This window comes from Diuraphis noxia, unplaced genomic scaffold (genome assembly GCF_037042655.1).
Source record: "Diuraphis noxia isolate RWA-SAM2 unplaced genomic scaffold, SU_Dnox_SAM2 contig0005, whole genome shotgun sequence".
Taxonomy (NCBI): domain Eukaryota; kingdom Metazoa; phylum Arthropoda; class Insecta; order Hemiptera; family Aphididae; genus Diuraphis; species Diuraphis noxia.
In genome coordinates, this window is record NW_028301715.1 from 49,294,361 (window position 1) to 49,314,812 (window position 20,452).

The 20,452-nt window shown below is 30.2% G+C and overlaps 2 protein-coding genes across 3 annotated transcripts; one reads left to right on the top strand and one right to left on the bottom strand.

Annotated features, from left to right (window-relative positions):
* Positions 1-1,845: 1,845 nt before the first annotated feature.
* On the bottom strand, positions 1,846-13,809 carry kkv (hyaluronan synthase-like protein kkv). Of its 2 annotated transcripts, none has more exons than XM_089228585.1 (20): positions 13,624-13,809; positions 9,227-9,367; positions 8,892-9,136; positions 8,512-8,805; positions 8,221-8,448; positions 7,944-8,143; positions 7,717-7,867; positions 7,286-7,488; positions 7,026-7,214; positions 6,692-6,956; positions 6,157-6,630; positions 5,890-6,090; positions 5,601-5,827; positions 5,348-5,515; positions 4,673-5,226; positions 4,458-4,612; positions 4,020-4,357; positions 3,778-3,945; positions 3,446-3,704; positions 1,846-2,605 (listed from the first exon to the last, which is right to left on the bottom strand). In XM_089228585.1, the coding sequence occupies exons 2-20, from the start codon at positions 9,361-9,363 to the stop codon at positions 2,343-2,345; spliced, it is 4,719 nt and encodes a 1,572-aa protein (XP_089084711.1). In that variant the 5' UTR covers positions 9,364-9,367; positions 13,624-13,809; the 3' UTR covers positions 1,846-2,342. The 2 variants fall into 2 exon arrangements, with proteins under 2 accessions (XP_089084711.1, XP_089084712.1); XM_089228586.1 differs by having other exon boundaries at positions 4,458-4,600; positions 13,624-13,808.
* Positions 13,810-19,117: 5,308 nt separating this feature from the next.
* Positions 19,118-19,706, top strand: LOC107173381 (uncharacterized). The gene is made up of 2 exons (XM_015523897.2): positions 19,118-19,260; positions 19,440-19,706. Exons 1-2 carry the CDS (start codon positions 19,118-19,120, stop codon positions 19,696-19,698), a joined length of 402 nt encoding a protein of 133 aa, XP_015379383.2. The 3' UTR covers positions 19,699-19,706.
* The last annotated feature ends 746 nt before the right edge of the window (positions 19,707-20,452 follow it).

Consider the following 20,452-nt stretch of genomic DNA (forward strand, 5'->3'; position numbering starts at 1 on the left):
AAGTCCCATCACACTCAACGAAAAATAACGATAAATTCGAGAAAAAAAATAGATTGATTTAATTAAATATTTATTAATAATGACCCCATGAAGTGTTTAATTAGATAAAATAATATTGTTGGATATGGAATTGATAAAAATTGAATTATTTTAATAAAGATTTTTATAACAAAAAATGTTTTATAAAAATAATAAATAGTTTATACAATCAACATTTATTTTATGATTTCTTAACAAACCAGTAAACGATTAATAAAAACTTCTTATCATCTTAATAAAATTATTATTATATCGAATAATGATATTTGTCAAAATAACAAATATTGTTTTAAAATTAAGTGATTTTATTCTATACAACAAAATAATTTATTCATTTAAATATAACAATTTGTTACTCATATAAGATTATTATCAGTCTAATAATAGCTAAAATGGATATATTATTCATAATATTTACTAAAAAAAAAAAACATATATTTCTCTATATATTTATTAATTTAATACAATTTCTATAAACATAATATTTTTTTTATTACCTTGACAATTTATTTTTTCTTATTAATATTGAAGATTGATAAATATCATTTATTTATGTTTTATAGACGATTTAAGTTAGTACTATAATCTTAAATCGTGCAGGTTTTATACTATAGCTATATCCACTACTGTGATAATTTATGTGATTGCTGATAATAAACGTTATACTAATATACATTATTACATAAATGGCAATTCATGATGTGTATTATGTATTAAAAATTAAAATACAGAACTATTTGGATATAGTACTATAGTAGTCGAAATAACAGAATTTATTGAGTAGTCGCGGTAGTCGCGGCATCGACGAGGTAGTCGAGATAACAGAATTGAGAGTCGTGAGAAAAGTCTACCCATTTATTAAAATTGATCGTTATTTTTCGTTGAGCGCATAAACATAATATTTATAGTGTTTAAAAACTTTATACCAATGTCAATAATGAAAGGTGAAAATTCATCATAAGTCATTGAGAAAAGTGAGTAGACATATAATGTTATATGTTAAACCTATACATTTTTATTTGAATAGAAAATTCTTCCAAATTAAAAAAAACTTATTTTTTGTGATTTGCGCTCTTTTAATTCCACGATATAGTATAACCTATTTAATATTTATATTCTATATGTATAGTGTATACTGTTAAGTATATCTATAGATCTTTAAATGTTGTCATTGTATGGTCTATTATTGGCATGTAATAATAATATCATACTTATTGTCTTATTAGTTATAATTTAACTTAAACTTATTTTTATCTCGAATTATGTTGCCTTAAAAACACCTTTTAATAAGTATTTCATATATGTTTATAATTTATAATGAAATGAAACAACCTGTGGTACAACGTACAAATCATTTTATTTTGACTGGCAAGCAAGACAAACCATTATTAATTTTTCAATCAGTAGGTACTCACCAATAACCATCATATTATGAGTTTTATGATATAATCAATACAATATTATACATTTAAAATCTAATTATTAATTAGGTATACAACCTTTACCACCTATTACTAGGATTCACTATATAGGCATTAGGCACAAACAAACCAACTGGCTACCACGATTTTTTTTGAAGGAAGAGGTGAACTTTGAACCTGCAGGGCATTTGTGCCACTGATTTGACTGACTGAACAATCTATGTGCAGGTTACATCACAATACATTATTATGAATATATTCTCCTTATTTGTGATGTAACATTAACATGTTATAATAATATTTATTTATAACGACGAAACACAATAACATCATCCTCTTATATATGGCATGTAAATTAAAACAAAATAATATCATAATACGTAAATTGTGGTACAAAATGAGCAATAGTTTATTGTGTACATATTTTTCATGTCATGGTAAAGTACATAATATATACTAAAATCGAGTTTATAAAATAGAAAAAATTAAGTATTTAAATATGTTTATCACGTCAACGAGTGAGTACTCGTATAAGAAACTAGTCCGGGCCATGTCAGGGTTAATATACATAGGTACAGGCGCAGTTGGGTGTCGAAAATCGTTTTCGACTTTAGTTTTCCGTCGTGATGGGTCTCGACTCATCTCGAGTGGCTGCAGAGGAAACGAGAGTGAGGGAGAGAAAGGATAGACCGTAGACGCGGGGGTAGAAGGAATAATTAAAAGGATTTTTGTTAATACGATACACAGCGCTTCGTGCTGGGATTTGTTTTTTTTTTGTTTTTTGACTAGAAATGCTCGGATGGGGGGGATCGTTTTTTCCCCGCCTGTCGCGAGCTCATTCTCCCTCTCGTCCGCCGTCATCGTCTCGGATCGCGTTACGATTCAATTGATGGCGTGCATGGGCAGCCGGTCGTCACCGTCGCCTTCGTCGCGCTCGTACGCCAGATTTTGACTGCCCTTGAATATGTCCTTGACGCTGATGCCCGCATTCGACTGCCGCTGCGTCTGGTTAAACGCGTGGCTCGCGCCCAGCGTTTGCATCTGAGACTTGCGCCTCTCTGCCTGCATGGACCTTCTCCTCACTTCGAGTGCCTGTCGCACTTCCTTGCCCATCGTGAGTTTCCGGCCCAACACTGGCGTGCCACCTGCATAATCAAAAAAGCGGACGGCGATTATTTACACGACCCGATGAGTATCAGAGTACTGTATATTAGTTGGTACCTATACATTTGTACGTACTACATTTCTACACGTTCGAGGTGAACACATATTAGGCGCCTAATATCAGTCTCGAGTAGTCAAGTTAAAAATACAGTAGATAATAATTATAGATCAATACAATAACTAGGTAATTTACGTATACCATATAATTTTTAATCTAATGCGCAAACGATTTTAATTTATTTTAATTAATGAGTAGCAGATACCTAAAAAAATATATACCTCAAACGATTTATATAGGTACCTGATCTGTTCAGACGAAATTGGCGTCATTAATTGTATTTTATTGTTTTCCATATAGAGCTATTTTTGCTATAACGTTGATCGATATCCATTTAACATAATATTGTAGTTTAGAATTTAGTCAGTACATTATTAAATCATTATCACATTGTTATTTACATTATCTATTTAAAAATATTTCTACCAGTTGAAACTCAATTAATACATATAATATAAATCTATATTTTATTCTATTTTCTAGACAATCTAACGGCAGATTAATGATTATTTTTATGATTTTGATAATAATTTACATATTCACTAAGTGTTTATTTTCCATGCATATTTTCAGAAATGATGCATTTCGAAAGAAAGAAATTTTGAATATCGATAAAACGATTATATTATATTTTAAACAATTTCAGTTATTGAGTTTATCTTTATACCACCTCGGTAGTTGCACCACTGATCACAATTTTAAAACGATATTTCGATACGGCGCAAATATTTGTTAGTGGCTGTATTAATATTTTATATTGTACCTTGCGGTTCGTCTTCGTCCTCTCCCATTTTCATTTGCAAGAATCTCTTACGGAAAGCCACGTCCAGTGTGCCAATTGTTCTAGTCTTTTGTCGTTGTTTTTCAAGATTGTATATTGTTCGCCGACGACCCACGGCGTTATCGCCACTGGAGCCCGACTCGTTGTCGTAATCTCCATTGATACCCCTTAGACGTTGGAGGTGCTTGACGATGACGACCGCTTGTTTGTCTAGTAGGCCGTCGTGGGTCAAATCTTCAGTCTGAAACCAAGAAATAGTGATTGTTTATAATTTTACCAAAAAAAAAAATAAAATTCCCGTTATCCGCAATTACCTTTTTGGTACAACACAAATTTAGGTCTGTCGAGGCAAGTATGTGAGACAGCGTTCCGAACCGATGGAACAACATGGCTGTGAATTGGACTACTATGATGAACGCGAAAAAGAACACAAACACCAAACCGATGGGTTCCAAGTGTAAGTACTCCTTGCTAATAATGATCTGTAATCGTTTCGTTTTAAAATACAATCATATTGTGCATAATACAAAATCTAAAAATGCTATCTAATTTTTACCTCAGACGTTTCTGCTATAGTCGTGATATTCGTTTTGACGCCTATTGGCCAGTCCAGATGAAGCTTATCCTTATTTAATTGCAGCAAGAAAACAATGAGAACAAATAGAGCGTTGATCATGAAAAACGAGAACACTGACTTATTTCTCAATTCAATCAAGTCAGCGGCGATTCTCGCCTTTTCGTCTTTATCTTCGTCGATCGGATATAAGTATTTGTCAATCAGATCTCGCCAGAACTGTTGTTCAGCTGCGGATAAAAACGCCACCGGACCCTTACGCAGAGCTTTGTCTTCGATCCAGAAAGGATTGATGTCATCGTTACGTTCCACTTTGGGTTCTGCAATCCAACCAAAACATTTTTATTATTTTAGGTCACAAAGTTCATAAAAACTAAATGTAATAATATAATATAATATTTTATGAGTAACAACACTTACCTAAAGATTCATCGTCAGTCTCGGTATCCGAGTGTTCGTTTTCAGAGTTTTCTTCTTGAACTGGATCAAGAGCTATCTGATGCGGGACGCTACTGGTCGAAGCGTTTCTTTTACGATTCACTGATGTCGGATCCATTATAGTCCTATTATAAAAGCTACCGAATTAATCTACTTTCTAAATTCTTAAATTGTGTATTTTAAACTGTAGAACTCACTTTTCGATGTGATCCATCCGTTTACCTAGGCCTTCTAACGAATCAGCTATTCTCACCAGTTGTTGTCCTTCGTTTACGGGTTTTTGGTAAGTGCAAAACATGCATTTGAAAAGTCCAGCAAACGAAAGTTCAAACGAACCCTCTTCGTTATCCTCGTTTGGGTCCCAGTTTTGCAAGAATCCAAGCATTGACTTTTGTTTATTTTTCTTTTCCGACTCTTCGGCAGCTTTCTTTTCTGCTTCCATTTCTTTTTTGGTCCTTTTGACTTGAACCTCTCTCGTACCCCAGGTGACAATGTTTAGATTGATAATGGAGTACAATATTAAAAGCAAATACATAGATGGAATAGAGAGCCAATATATACCGAAGTATATGATACAAGAGAATTCTTGTGGATGAAGAAGTGCTGCTATAATAAACGAACTCATCATGGCGATTAAAAATATTGCAGATGGCGATCCAATACCGTCCTCGCCTAGTTGCAGAGCTGTACCGACAATTACAGCCATCATAACTAACGCGTATAGAGCCGATAGAATTTGTGCCAATAATAACTGTGAATAAAAATAAATCAGTCAAATGCATTAGAGTATATTTATTTTTTCAAATAACACTGATATTTAGTTATGAGTTAGTGTCATAAAAATCCATTTAAATCTACTAATTATAATTTACCTGTATATTTGATTTGCAAGTGAAGCATACGAAAACAAATAATACTATCGGTATGATATTGTAGTAGAAACTGGTCCAATTGTCAATATGGAATACAGCCACGAAGGCTCCCACCAACATAAGGAATATAGTTCCAGGTCCTAAAATGGTACCACCCATTAACATTATCTGAAAGTAATCAAATGTTAGTTAAGTAAATAAACAATCATTTATTAGATAGGCTTATCATATTATTTATAACGAAGATATTTACATGATAACTAATGTAGGGCATTGAGATGTTATCGTTTATTTTAATCGTTTTCTTATAATCCATAAGCAAGTCCATGATGTTAGCCATTGTCGACGGTACCCATCTTCTTCTCTGATTATAAAACTCATTAAAGCTTTCCGGACAATGGGTGTACGCGTCGCTAGCAGCTGAATATTCTACTCTATATCCTCTTTGTAGTAACAATGTACACAACCATCTGTCTTCACCTGATTTTTTAAGTAATGTTATTAGACATTTTTTCATTGTTTTAGTATTAATTGTTATTTACCTTGATCATATTGCACGTAATGTCTGGCTTCGTCAGATTTTAATGTATATCTTTTCATAACGTTATCGTCCATAAGAGCTTTACCTCTGAATAGCGAGAAACATCCAGGACTACAAAGAACGCAACCGATCATGTGTTCAGTAGCTTTTTGGAGCCAATGACCAATGGCATATTCAAAAACTTGATACCACGCTAATGGACCTAAACAATGAATAAATACAATATTATTAATTCGGGTTCATAATAAATTTGATTTGCAAGGATTACCTCCTCCAATTGGATGGATTCTACCACAAGCGGCTCCCAAATTTTTATTCTTTTTCATTAAATCTATCAAAAGCCTGACCGCATGTGGCTGGAAATCAATATCACCATCAAGCGTCAACAAAAACGTATTCTCAGCAATGACTTCTTTACGTTCAACGGAAATTGGTAGTTCCATTAATCGATGACCAAGTAAGTAGTACATATACATGACCTGACTCCATCGTTTTCTGTGTCGGATTTTGGATTTGTCTTTAATGTGTACTGTGAGCTTAGTTTTTCCAGGCAATGTCCATACTAAACGGCCACCGTATGGAGAGGGATATTTAGTCGGTGGTTTGATTCGTATATTCGTTTCGTGGACGTGAGTTGCTGCTTCGTCGATTGTACTTACTAAAAGCTTTACGAATCTGTTCACTTGACTCCAATCATCATTTTCATCACTTATTTCGAATCCGTCATCCATGAATATGTGAGCTAAATAAATTATATTTTATAATTACATCAGTTAACATAATATTTAGAAACTTTGACTCACTTTCAAACTCATAATAGTCAGGATCAACTACTCGCAAATATTTTTGGGCGACTCGACGGGCGCACTGATCTTCATCCATTCGAAGGATTGACTTTAACATCTCCATCATTTCCTCGTGAGTTTCGTGCCACATAGTCGCGCAAGCATAAATTCTAGTAATACTGTCAGATTTCTTCACAGTTTTAGGTGTTGTACTGCTAACATCCGTGTGCACAGATATTGTTTCATAATATTCGTCTGGTTCCTTATCTCGATCAGCCAAGTCCTAAACAAATAAACATTTTTAAATTAATAACTGTATTGCTTTAAGCTTATATAAATTAAAAATTCTTACTTCAGTTTTTACGTCTTTTTCGTCATCCCATCTCCTGTTCATTCCTAATGATTGATCTATCAGCAAAGAGTCGTACATAGGCCTTGCGAAAAGTTTTTCAGTAGTCGCTAGACGTTCACATTTAGGTGTCCAAATATGTAACGTTACCCAAGTTTGAGATAGAAGCCAAAATAACCATACCCATATGTGCTAAAAAAAAAAAACCTTACAGTTATAATATGTGCTAAATAATATTGTTAATATTGATTCGAACAACTCACTTCTTTAGTGATAAAATTATTTAAGAAATTGACATCAGGTGTATCGAAAAATAAATAATCAGGAATAGAATTATGGAAAAAACAAGGATCATCGTGACGCAAACCACATGCAATTATCAATACAGACATGGTGACTGGTACTGTTAGATTTACTGGGAAGGCATAACTGAATCCTTGAATCATAATTTTGCAAGCAAATTTTCCTGTGAAAGAAATAAAACAATGTAAATTATTAATGTTTTATTAATTGTAAAACGTATCATAACTATTTATAATTATTTAATTTTAATATCATACATATTACATGATAAAGTAAAATATATATGGAAAATAAGGTGGTACCGCTTACCACACAATATGTGTATGTATGATAATTTAATTGGGAAATCATTAGACACTAGCAATTTTATTAATATTAATAATATATTTACCGAATATATAACATAGATATGCCGAAATAATTTGTAAAAGAAGTACATGTATCGCAGTTACATATTCTGCATCGATTTCAACCGAATCTCCAGTTGTAACTATATCAGCAAGATCTGGTAAAATAGTTCCACTTCGCGTTACTTGATTTACCTGAATAATATGTAAATAAAATAATAATATCAATATCAATTAAAATAATATTAATAATTTAATAATTATAAATTACCTCGAGAACTTGTATCTTGTGTTGTGAAAATCCAGCATTGACTAATGAGAAGATTTGTGTAACATTTTCACCCTTAAAGAACATAACTAATAACATGAAAAACAAGAAACATAACATTTTCCAAACAGACATTAACATGTATATGAAATAACGCGTTCTTCTCATTCTGTCTTTTATATGATATGCAAACTTCATGAATCCTAAAAATTCAAAAACAAATTTGCACTGACGTCCACTCAAAAAGTTCATAGACATTATAATTTCAAGTTTTGCTTACCAAAAAATGTATTTTTGGTTGTATAATTTTCCCAATAACCACAAGAAATACAAAATACTGAAATCGGGATGGCGAGGTTATTCATCTGTTTTTCCGGGTGTAACAAAGGCCATAAAAAGAAGCCTGTGGCTTGTGACCCAACGGCGATTAGATCCATTAAAACTTTTGCGTAGACTTCAGACTTTTCCGAATTCGTTTTACAACCTTTTGTTGTCCTCGATAATAAATCTGTAAAATTCAGTTTTCTTTATCGATTACTTTATAAATAAATTTAAAAAATAATAAACTTACTGAGCAAAGCTGGCACGAAACAAAGACAATTAGTAAGCATCGCACCTTTGACGACGTCTAAATTTGGTAGTACGACATACACTAGCAAAACTAAGCCAAAGACGTGAAGGGTTTCCATGATCAGCACAAATGCAAAATCAAACAATGGAGGTTTTTTACACGACTTGAAGAAACAAATTCTTAAAGATCGTATTAAAGTTCCAATTTCTGGAACGATAAATGCCAACAGCAAACACCATATCCACGCTACACGTTCTTCTGTTGGGAGGTTGACGACGTAAAATTTATCACGACCTGATACAAAAGTTACACAATATTAGTTTGATTAAGTACCTTATTATTACAAAGCGCAATTGAAACTCATTAAAATAATTAATTACTTAGTTCTTTATTGCAGAATGTAACGACTCGATCGGCTCTAATTTGAGATGTCATGAAGAACATACTAATTTTAGACATAACACCACAACACAGAACAACGAGGAATGTGGTCAAATATGCTAGGATTTTCAATACACGTATGGTGAATTCGAGACATGCTTGGTTGGCCATAGATCCGCTGTCGCTTCGCGGAGGTAAATCTCGAAAAACGTCCCATGCTTTGGTATCTGCCAAAGTTCTTTGACTGATATATGCACATTAAACAATCAAACCGGTTATTTATTTATTTTTTAATCACACTACGTCATTAGATTAAAAAAAATATTTTAAATACCTTCCACCATATAAGTCTTGGTTTAAAGGTGAATTTTCGTCATCGTCCGAAGAATTATTCTCGTCACTGTCGTGAAGTCTTTGGTGAGACATGTTATTCACGGATGGAACGAACGACAAACGCTGAAGCGACGTCATTGCGCTGAAATCAATTTAAAGCCGTGTTAAAAAAAAATTTAATAGATAATATTACAAAAAAAAAAAATGTTTATTGTAAAGGTACTTTCGTATTTTGTAGTATACCTAGATGTATAAGTAGGTATCGAATATACATTAGGTAATACTTTCAAAACTATTTTTACTTGGTTAAATTATGAATTTTTTTATAAAATATATGTTTCATATAGGATCGCTAATAATTTTATAAATAGAAAATAAATAATTAATGAAACCAACAATATTAAGTCTTAGTATTCGAACTCCCAACTATATTAAGTTATAAATTAACATTTTTTTGTTTCATTATTATCAACACTCAGACTCAGGTATATTAATAGTTATTATTATGATCATTCACTCAATTACTATATCGTAAATAATTTTACGAAAAATATATTATATTAATTATTAGATTATTCTTTCCACATTTTTTATGTGATTTTTCTATTCACTTTTGCGTTTCGCCGTGGATAAGTCAAGCCCGCCTTTAGATCGGTGTCCATGAGTCATGATTAATGGTTTTATGAATCAGATATTTAATTTATTTCGTTATTGTTATTATTATTATTATTATTGTTTCTGCAAATCATAAAGACTAGCCGGACGTTTTGTTTCCTTTTTACAGCTAACAATGGATATTATTAATGTATATATATATAAGTTTCTATTCAATAAACAGATACACGTGGAGCCAAAACATATTATTTTGATTGTCTTCGATGTTTTATTTCATTGATTTATCCGACACGATATTGAACTTGCTATTTTAATTCGAATTTTTGCGTATTTAAAGTAACAAGTTTACAGCGTGCTAATGTCTCGTGAACTGTGTTTCAAGGACGAGCAAAGAGAAATTAGAGCTGTATGAATTAGTCATTTGTAAAAATGACTATACATGTGACCTGTTCACGACCTTTAATATAAGAATGTTAAAACTGTGGTTATCTGCCATGGACCATGGACCATGATGGTTATTATCTACGACTATAACTTGTACCTAATTTTATATAGATACTGAGGTACCTACATATTATTATGTATGACTTTTTATTACTATAGTGCCTATCAACCTATGTAACTATTTTGAATAATGTTTTATGTTACGTCAGAATAATGTCGTGAGGATAGAATGTTGTAATACAAATATGTTATAATGTAGGTACCAACATTTGGTAGACTAAATTTAAAATTCAATATTTCATACTAATTCACTTTCAGTATCCAAATCCTATAAGACTTGTACTGAGTATAAGCTATCAATAATAATATTGCGTTACTGAGAGAAACATTTTTTATAATAAGTATTTTTTTTCATTTTACTGTAATAATTGATAATACAAATAATATAAGTATTACCATTGAGTATATAGGTATAGGATATTCAATGGTATTGCCTAATTAACGATTAAAAAATAATTATGTTTCAGATATATTCAACAAAAACTATTGTTTATATATGTCTTGGTATTATTATAATTTCATGATTTATTATAATACATAATATATTTATTTTAGTGTCGACTGATTTTGATTAAATTTTGCACGAGTTATCCTTTTATATTTTTCATATTATAAAGTATACAGCATCATACATATAAATGTTGTCAATTATTTTATCAATACAATATTATATTACATTGATGCATATTTTATTTTAAAATTCATATGAGAGTTATTTTATTATTTTGTCTTGATTTAAATATTTGTTGGTCGTTTTTAATTAAAATCTAAAACGCATGACAAATTATAACTGATTTTATAATACAACAATACTTTTTATTTTTTTTATTTTTAAAACCGGTTTTAAACTGTAGTCATAGTATTGGAAAAAGTATGCCAGTGGTCCAATTTAATCGGTACGATAAATGGAGAAAAATAATTCGTTTACGGTACCTACATAATGATGTTTTAAGTATAATATATGCAACCGAGGTTTACACTCTGTATTGTACGATGACTTTTCTTAACTACCGAAGTCGTCGGATATACAATGACTATAGAACGGTCAATGTCAGGACTCGTGTTGTTGGAATACCATCGCGTCTGTTTCCATTTAGGTATGCATCTAGACACGTATTTAATTTTCCATTAACGATCGCAAAACGTCTTAATAATTATTCGACTTGTGTAGAGCGGCGACCTGAAGGCGAAAGCTAGAGAGGGGGCCGCGGAGTCCGACGTATAGTGCAGCCATGAGCGCGATTATAGAATTGAAATAAAATCATCGAATTACAAATCACAAAATAATAATATATAATGATAATAGTGCATAGACAATGCTAGCGATGGACACAAATGAAGTTAATTAATAACAAAATAAAAATCGCCACACAGGAAGACGAAAAATACCGCGGTGCATATATAGATATGATTATTACTATTATTACTATCGTCTTTATTGCCAAATTATTATATAATAGATAGGTATTTCTGACGAAATATTTAAAATTTAAATTTTAAAAAATTCTGTTTTGTTTACTATTATAGGTACCGGTTCTCCCTACATTTTAAATTCCATAGACGCGTATGTAACAAGTGCTACTATAAAGATTGTGATTGTAACCCTAAAAGTTATGTTAGACAAATATCATCGAAATTTCTTTTTCTTCGAAAATATAGGTATACGGCTGGTATTTAAATAATATTTTAGATTAGATTACCATCATAAGTACTCGCCAGCAGCGCGTCTAGTGTTGTTTCTAACACTTATCTTTATAATCTATTCTAAAATTAATAAAAAAATATCGATGACTTTTTGGAACATTTTTGTTATTAATGAAATAGCTGATACAAAAGTCTGGCTAGGTTATACGAAAACTCAATAATTAGTATGGCAAATTATTGCTTAATGTGCACTAATAACGTCAGACTAATTAAAATCCTCGTAAATTCCGTACCTATATGAAATTCGGATACTGATTTTCAAAATGCAACTCTATAATTGATTTTGCTCTGAATGCTCTTTACGATATTTTTTTAGTTACTAATATATTATTTTCTATACATGTTCATAGTTTCTTACGTTCGAAATATTTCTGGGACAAAAATATAATAACGTTCGTGATGTGAACTGTATAGGTTCCATACAGCGTTCGGCCCGTTTCATTTTCGTAGACGCAAAATTTGTATCACATAGTGTATATACACGCAACAACGGGTTTGTGTATTATATAGTTGTAAAATGAATATTGTGGTCTAGTAAAGCAAGGCACATTAGCCGTGAAAGTGAAACGGTCTCCGGTCGTCGATTTGAGTGAAAGGAAAAATCTAAGGAATTGGTGCATTGCTTTATTTTTATTTCGTTTTTACATTGGAACATTCTTATTTTATTTGTTAACGAATACAATGCCTAGGTATGCTATACCAAGTTATATCATAATATATAGTACATGAACTTGTGATATTTATTTATTTATATTTCTGGTCGTAACCATTACTGAAATACTTTTATAATAAGTTAGGGTACTTATATATTCTTTTGGAATTTTATCTATTATGTTTTATTACAAATGATTAGGTATTATAATATAACATAGGTATAGCTATACCTAATGGGTAATGTAGTAATGACCTGATATAGGGTTTTAAATTAAAATAAACTTCTCTATAAGTTCGATACGAATAGATCTCTACTCAAATTAGCGTTTTAGAACAAAATCGATAAAAATCAAAAGTTATCTTAAAACCCATGAGTCACGAATACATTTCTTAAATGTTAACAAGATCGCAATAACCGCATGACTGCATGTGTATTAAAAAATTTGTCGATTTCTTGTTTGATTAAATATATTATGAATCATTCATAACTATTATTAAACATTTTATGTTAATTATAAACGAGTTTTATACTTGAAGCATTGCGCATTACAAAGTTTATATTTATAAATTATAGCTGAATTATATTTTAATATTTAATATTATATGTTTGTTATAATATGATGTTATTATACGATTTATACGTGTAAGAGACTTTAACGCTGATATTTAAGAAAAATACTTTAAGTGATTCATCGTTTTATTTATTTCGAAGTTGAACAAAATGATATGTAGAATGTATTAGATGGATACTAATTTAAATTAAATTAAAACTAAAAATGCTTACAAAAATAATGTTTGTAAAACAATGTGTATTCGAGAATTTAAAGAAAATGTGTTCATTTAGTTTTAAGAACTTTAATGCATAATATACTAAATTCGTTTGGAGTATTTTAAAACATATACTTTATAAAAATATCTTACCTTATGTATAGTTAACCGAATCGCGTAGAGACTTGAGTAATCCAATCCAGCTAGGCCTACATTCTTTAAAATTTGAACACGTCTACAACACAATGTTATTAAACCACAAGCGAACGCCAACACGCGGCCAGACAACTGCGACCAAAGAGACAGGTCTTTGGCTTTCCTTCAACTGGTGGGAGACTCGTAAAGCAGGTTCGTATGGTCGGACTGAAAGCAAAAAAAAAAAGCGAATATAGAAGGACAATAAAGAAACCGTCTAATGCCTATGCAATGATTCGATTCCCCACCTCCTCGAGTGATATATTAAAGTATTAAACGATTCCATGCGTTCATTTCCATACACTGCAAAACAATAATTGTTGCGGGTGCTGTATTACGTCAACTTGTACTTATCCCTCGAGGCTTGTTGAATTATATTATTACTTGGCAAAACGTTCCTTAAAATGACCACTACCTATCGATAAACTAAGTCGAATTTAATTGTTCTAATAAGTAATATTGAAAAAAAATGTTAATTAATAATAATAATATAATGATATATCAGGCTTTGAGGACGGATATCTTAAGTCTAAACCACGCAAACTCGTTTATAAGACGAGAAAAAAAAATAATATCTCTATTGCATTTTTTTTTGTCATTCCGATGAAATTCATATATAAATTGTACTCTGACATTTTGTTACTTACGAACTTTATCTTAATCTCGTATAAGTTGCAGCTAATAAAATAGTACCTATATATAGACTCTACACTGCAATACTGAAACATTAATACAATTTATTTGCAAATTAAAACGTTATTCTTTATGTATATAAAAATATAACACATAATATACTGTATAGTGTATACCTACTTACATTATATTATAACATTGTACAATAGTAACATACAATACACAAACACTCGTATAGGTACAATATAATATACACATATTTATATATATTGAAAGTGAAAAATAATCGTTTACCGAGTCAAATCTAATGGTTTTTATAAAAACATAACAAAAATAATTTTAAAATATTGAACAAACCTTCATTTTTAATCTGTAATGGTCGTATAAAATTATTAATTCTAAGTTTTGAGGTGGGCAATATAAAATATGCTAATAATAAATGTATGATAATTATTAGTAGTCTTGAAGGACTGGTAAGTCGTAAACAACAACAGTGCTGGAAATGTTTTCGTACAAATTTGATTTTGAATCTTATATCATATAGGTATAATATTATAATACGCAGATAATGTTTATTTATGATAAAAAATAATTTAAGTAAGATGTTTGAATAAGGATAAACAATGTACCTAATATCATATTATATTCTTCGTCATTTTGATGATTCAGATTCTTATTCGTGATAAATTTCCTAAAAATAGTTTTTGTATGATTATTTAAAAAAACCAGTTTGTGAATTACGAACGTTATTTGATACTCTTAGAATGACCAACAATAATTCCGAAAATGTAGTTATATGTATTTACCGTTACCATGTACTTTTTGAAATATGTAGCATAATACAATACTCAGAAGTTAAGACTCGAGAAGTAGAACAATAAGAAGTTAAAAATTAGAAGAATACTTGGATATAGGTAATGCCTACTGAACTGGGAACACAATATTTTATATGTTTAAAGTTTGTTGTTTCTTCACCATATATTGGAATTTCATGGTCAGCAGTTTTCTTTTCCTTAACTCGTTGGTAATTGGTATATAGGTACAAGTACAACTGTACAAGGATATAATAATATATTACATTTTCTCTTTAAATTTTATTTACTTTACATAATACTGGCCGTAGGTATTTAAGATTTTTTTTGTGACGATTGTATAAAGTTCTTTGGTAAAAATACCTATACTTTTGTTGTTAAGTCTTAATCGATTCACAATATTGTCTCAAAAATACATTTAATTGTATAACAATGTGTACCAATAAATCAATTATATAACAATTACAATAATTATTATAAATCATATGATTGTTATTAATCTCTAACAAATATACTTTCTAGTTTCGAATATTATTTTGAGTATTCTCAGCTAGTTTTTAAGTGTTTATTGAAAACCATATGATAAAATTGTTATTTTTAATATTAATTATAGCGACGGAAACATTAAACGTTATTTTTAAAATAACAATGATAATGAATCAAAGAAATTTAAAAAAGACAAATTTCAACTTTGAACGACTTAATCGATATAATATTTTTGATACATATTTAAATATTAAGTACCTGTAAATAATTATAATATCATATTGTTCAAAATGGCATCTAAGGTATGTATGGCAATAGATTAATAAATTATTTTAATGCATACCTACTTTCATAATATCTAACCGATAGTTATTTTAATTTAAGTTTTTTAAATAACTATGTTTAACAATGTATTCAATATAATGTATTATTATTTATGAAAATAGCTACTAATTTCATCAGTCTCATTTAAAGGCCGTAGTAAGTACAATAAATTTATTATCATATTCTATATTAATTATTAAAAGACGTATTTTTTTTTAATAATATAATTTATCCTAAATACCTATTATAATATTTTTACGACGCTATTTTATATTCAGCCAACGAAGTGTAGATTGGTCAGTAGGTATACCTACTCTGCAGTATATAGCCTTGTATTTGTGAGAATCGTAGCAATGAATATATGGATACCTGAAAAGTGTGTCACACAAATTAATAAAGTAATATAGGTATAGTCATAGGGTGATGATAACAAAACAGGAAGTTTAAAAATAAAAAAGGTTACGAATTGAAAACCTAAGAAATATGTATCAAAAAATGTAAAGTATAATAAGTATTAAAAAAAATGATTGATGGTTAGAGTACTTTCTATAAATGTAAAACATGACGTATAAATTAAATATGGTTCATAAATTAAGCTGAGAACAAATAACTATTAAATTACTATATATAACTACTAAATACAATAATAGTTATAGACGTTATAGTATACCTACCAGTGTTGTGTAAATTAGGTCATCTGATATTTTTTAATGATTGTGTAACTTGCAAGACGTCAGTATATATAGTTTACCTATTAACACAATAAAATATCATGTTTATTTGAGATTAGTTATAGTGGCCAACAGGTATGTATTTAAAACGGTTCACTGGAACGTCTGGAACGTTTAATGCGATGAGACGAATCAAATTTTATATTTAATCAAAATAAGCGAAACTGAAATCCTAATTAGCAATCATTAAGACACAGATGAGTTCGATCATTGCTTGAATGATATCAATTTTTTAAATATTTACATTTTAACGGCGTCTCTAGTGCGTTAGTCGTTTAAACGTCACGAATTACAATAATAATTATGACATCTAACCATTATATGAATACAAAGGTATGTGATTAGTAAATTAGTTACCTATTAAGTATCATTATTATACGCGTAATCGTTTTTCTTTTTAATTTTGTAGAAATTCTATTTCAATAAAAAGAAAGAAATGTAAACTTTAAACAATCTAAATAAAATGTCATCTCTATATAGTAAAACACAATTGGTTTAGTTAGTGTAAATATTTTTTTACCATAAAGTCTTACAAAAACTACATTGAGGTTCATTGGTTTTAAACATTGGCTATAGAAATTATACCGTAACCTTCGCAAGGACCAATGTGGATGTTAAATAATAATAAGTAATAACGAACACATTAAACCGAGGGGGGCGTTGTCCGTCTGTTGCACCTCCGCAATCTTGCCCATAGCTATTATAAAATACGATATTAACTTGGCGAGTTATTATATAATATTATAATATTATTCTTATGAAATGACCAGTCTGATGTATGTATAGGTATAAGTATATAGTTTGTTTGAGCGGGTACATTGTTTGATATGTTTTGAAGAAAAAAAAAACACTAGAAAACAACATATTATAAATATCATTAATCTACTTATAATAATATATATGTATTATAATCTACCGTTTATGCGTTGTACGAGCTAAGTATACATGTAATAATATACGTATATAGTATAGGTATAATGATTTGTACAATGGGATCTTCTAATCATAATAAAGTCGGAGACAATAATTTCTTGTGAATCCGATTCGGGACCAGAACGTATAATAATGATAAATAATAATACCTGGATATACCTATATAGATAGGTAGACATTTGCTGGAGCAGTAGACCAATTATTATTATTATTATATGACCACATCACAACAATGTCGACGTAGGTGGACAAATTTACGATCGTAGGCGGTGCGTTGAACTCGTTTGAACTTATTATAATATATAATATTATGTGTTTTCCACACGATTGAGCGCGATAGCTATACATAATGTAATGAATTACAATATTATATTATTTTTATATAGTTATATTATTATATTATTCGATCGGTAGGAATAAACCTATATAATATAATACACATTAAACACTCGCATAACACATTTCGTTAAACTATAATAATTATTTATGTAATTGGGAATATTGGGATACATTTAATCCCTTATAGTACTATATTCTTTTGATAAGCCAAGACTTAGCTCTACTATTTAATTATTTATACCATTTTACTATTTAAACGTCTTCCATCCAAGAGACTTGTTGCATATGTTTTTACATTAACATGCTTAAGCATAATAAATAATAACAATATGTAGGTAGGTACCTACTGTCTGTCTGTGATACCAAATCGAAGTAGTTAGTCATGATAGGTACACGTTTCAAACATAAGCCCGCAGTGCCTACCCATAAGGTCATAACTGTAGTTCCTAGTCCTAAATAATTATAAAAAGAAATTAGCAAAAATTGAATATTTCAATGTAAAATGTAAATTAAACTTGTACATTATTTTGACTTCAATTTAAAATTAATTTTCATGATTTGTATTATTTTTTTTCATTCTAAAAAAATTGTGCTGATGCTGTTATTTATAGTATTATAATTTATAGAAATATTCATTGATTTGATTGCACGTTAATGTATCATTATATGTTTTAATGTTCTACTACCTATATATTGCATTGTTATTGGTAAAGTCATTTTTTGCAATTAGGAAGGTATATTTTATTGATATTATTTTATTTATTGTTACAGATTTAAAATTGTCTTTGTTGAGTAACACTCTTTGCATGTTATGCACTTATATGTTATAACTTAAACATTCTTATATTATATCGATTAATAGTTTGTAACTCTGAACTATCACTTTCACGCAGCATTTATATTTGATTTAGAACTGACCAATCTCTTGACCATTATTATAGTTATGATTTTTTTTTAGGTATATTGTTATAATAGTGGGCAAAACTTTATTAAATATTGTCTTAAAAATAATACGTACCTAATACCTATCTGCGGTATTCAGTGGTCGTGTACAGCGTATTATATAATAGGTACCTATACACAACAAAAACATGAATGAAAAGTGTGCAAAAATAATTGATTATAAAAAATCTGTTTCATTTAGTCATGCGAGTTTTGGTGTTTTTTATAAAAAAAATAATAGTAAAACAAATAATGAATCCTGTTGAACTTGTACAGTTGACGTCAGAAGATGATTACGTTTCTTTCATGGTCTATCTGCGAACAAACGGTGTCTGGAAATCCGTGAGCGACGTGTTCAGGATGTTAAACGAAACTAGGCCCAAAGATCCGATCGAGTAAATTATTATCTATATTTATTTATTTTTGTTTTATATGAAACATAGGTACCTCTATATATGGTATCGTCCAGAGTCAAGGTTATTAGAGTATTTTATTTTTTTCAGCAGTATTTTCGATCAATGTTTTGAGAAATTATACTTACGTTATGCTCTTTAGTGTATATACTTATATATAGGTTTTTCAAGGCGAATGTAAAGATCGATAACATCGATAACAGAGCCATCGAAGAAATGCGTCGTGCAATCGCAGAGGCCGAAGAAAAGCTAAGGATTCTTAGACACGACAGACTTGTGTTGACGGCTAATTTGGATTTGCTCGACGAGACAATTCGAAAACCAAATTCGGGTGTTGGGAGCACCGCGGTCAACTACGATCAAGAAGACGGCAATAACGAAATAGTTTCCGAAACGTATTCTCATTCCGAGCACGTGTGATGTGCGCACGCAACGTTTATAAGCAGACAAGTACAAACGGTTGTGTCGATGGACGTAGACCAAACGATAGGGTTAAGAAAATAAAAAATAAAAATGACTGTCCACACGCATATATAGACAACGATTATTCGTGTTGGTATACTATTGTACAGTTATATTATTATTGTTTATTGTATATTATTTTGATGATATTATATACTCGCGCGCTGCAGTCCTAATATATAGGTATGACTATACTATACTAGGTACGGTCGATGTTCACACGTGCCTTCACGACGATTTTATATTGTATTCATCAGGTGGCCGTCACGTGACCATATAACTTTATGTAGTCGTTTATTTCACGTAATGCGGACGTCATAAATACACGCAGATCACTTGCGTTTCAATGATATCCGCATCCGAATTTATTACACCGTTCGTCCGTCCATCATCCTTACCGACCGTCATCAATATATAGTAAGGAACTAAGGAATACGCAGGAAGTATACAATAATAGTAATAACATAATATACATGATAACTAATGAGTATAATGACTATAGTGAGTATCTACTTACATAGTGACGTTGTTACCTGTTACACTTGTTTCATAATATGTATAGTATATAAACATGTTGTACATTAATATTTTAGCCAATTTCTCATCACTGAATAATATGTCATTGTCCCGTCGTCAACTTCCCGAGATTGATTTCGATAAAATAAAACGTATTAATGATAATGAGGACAATTAGGTTATTCTTGTTACTATA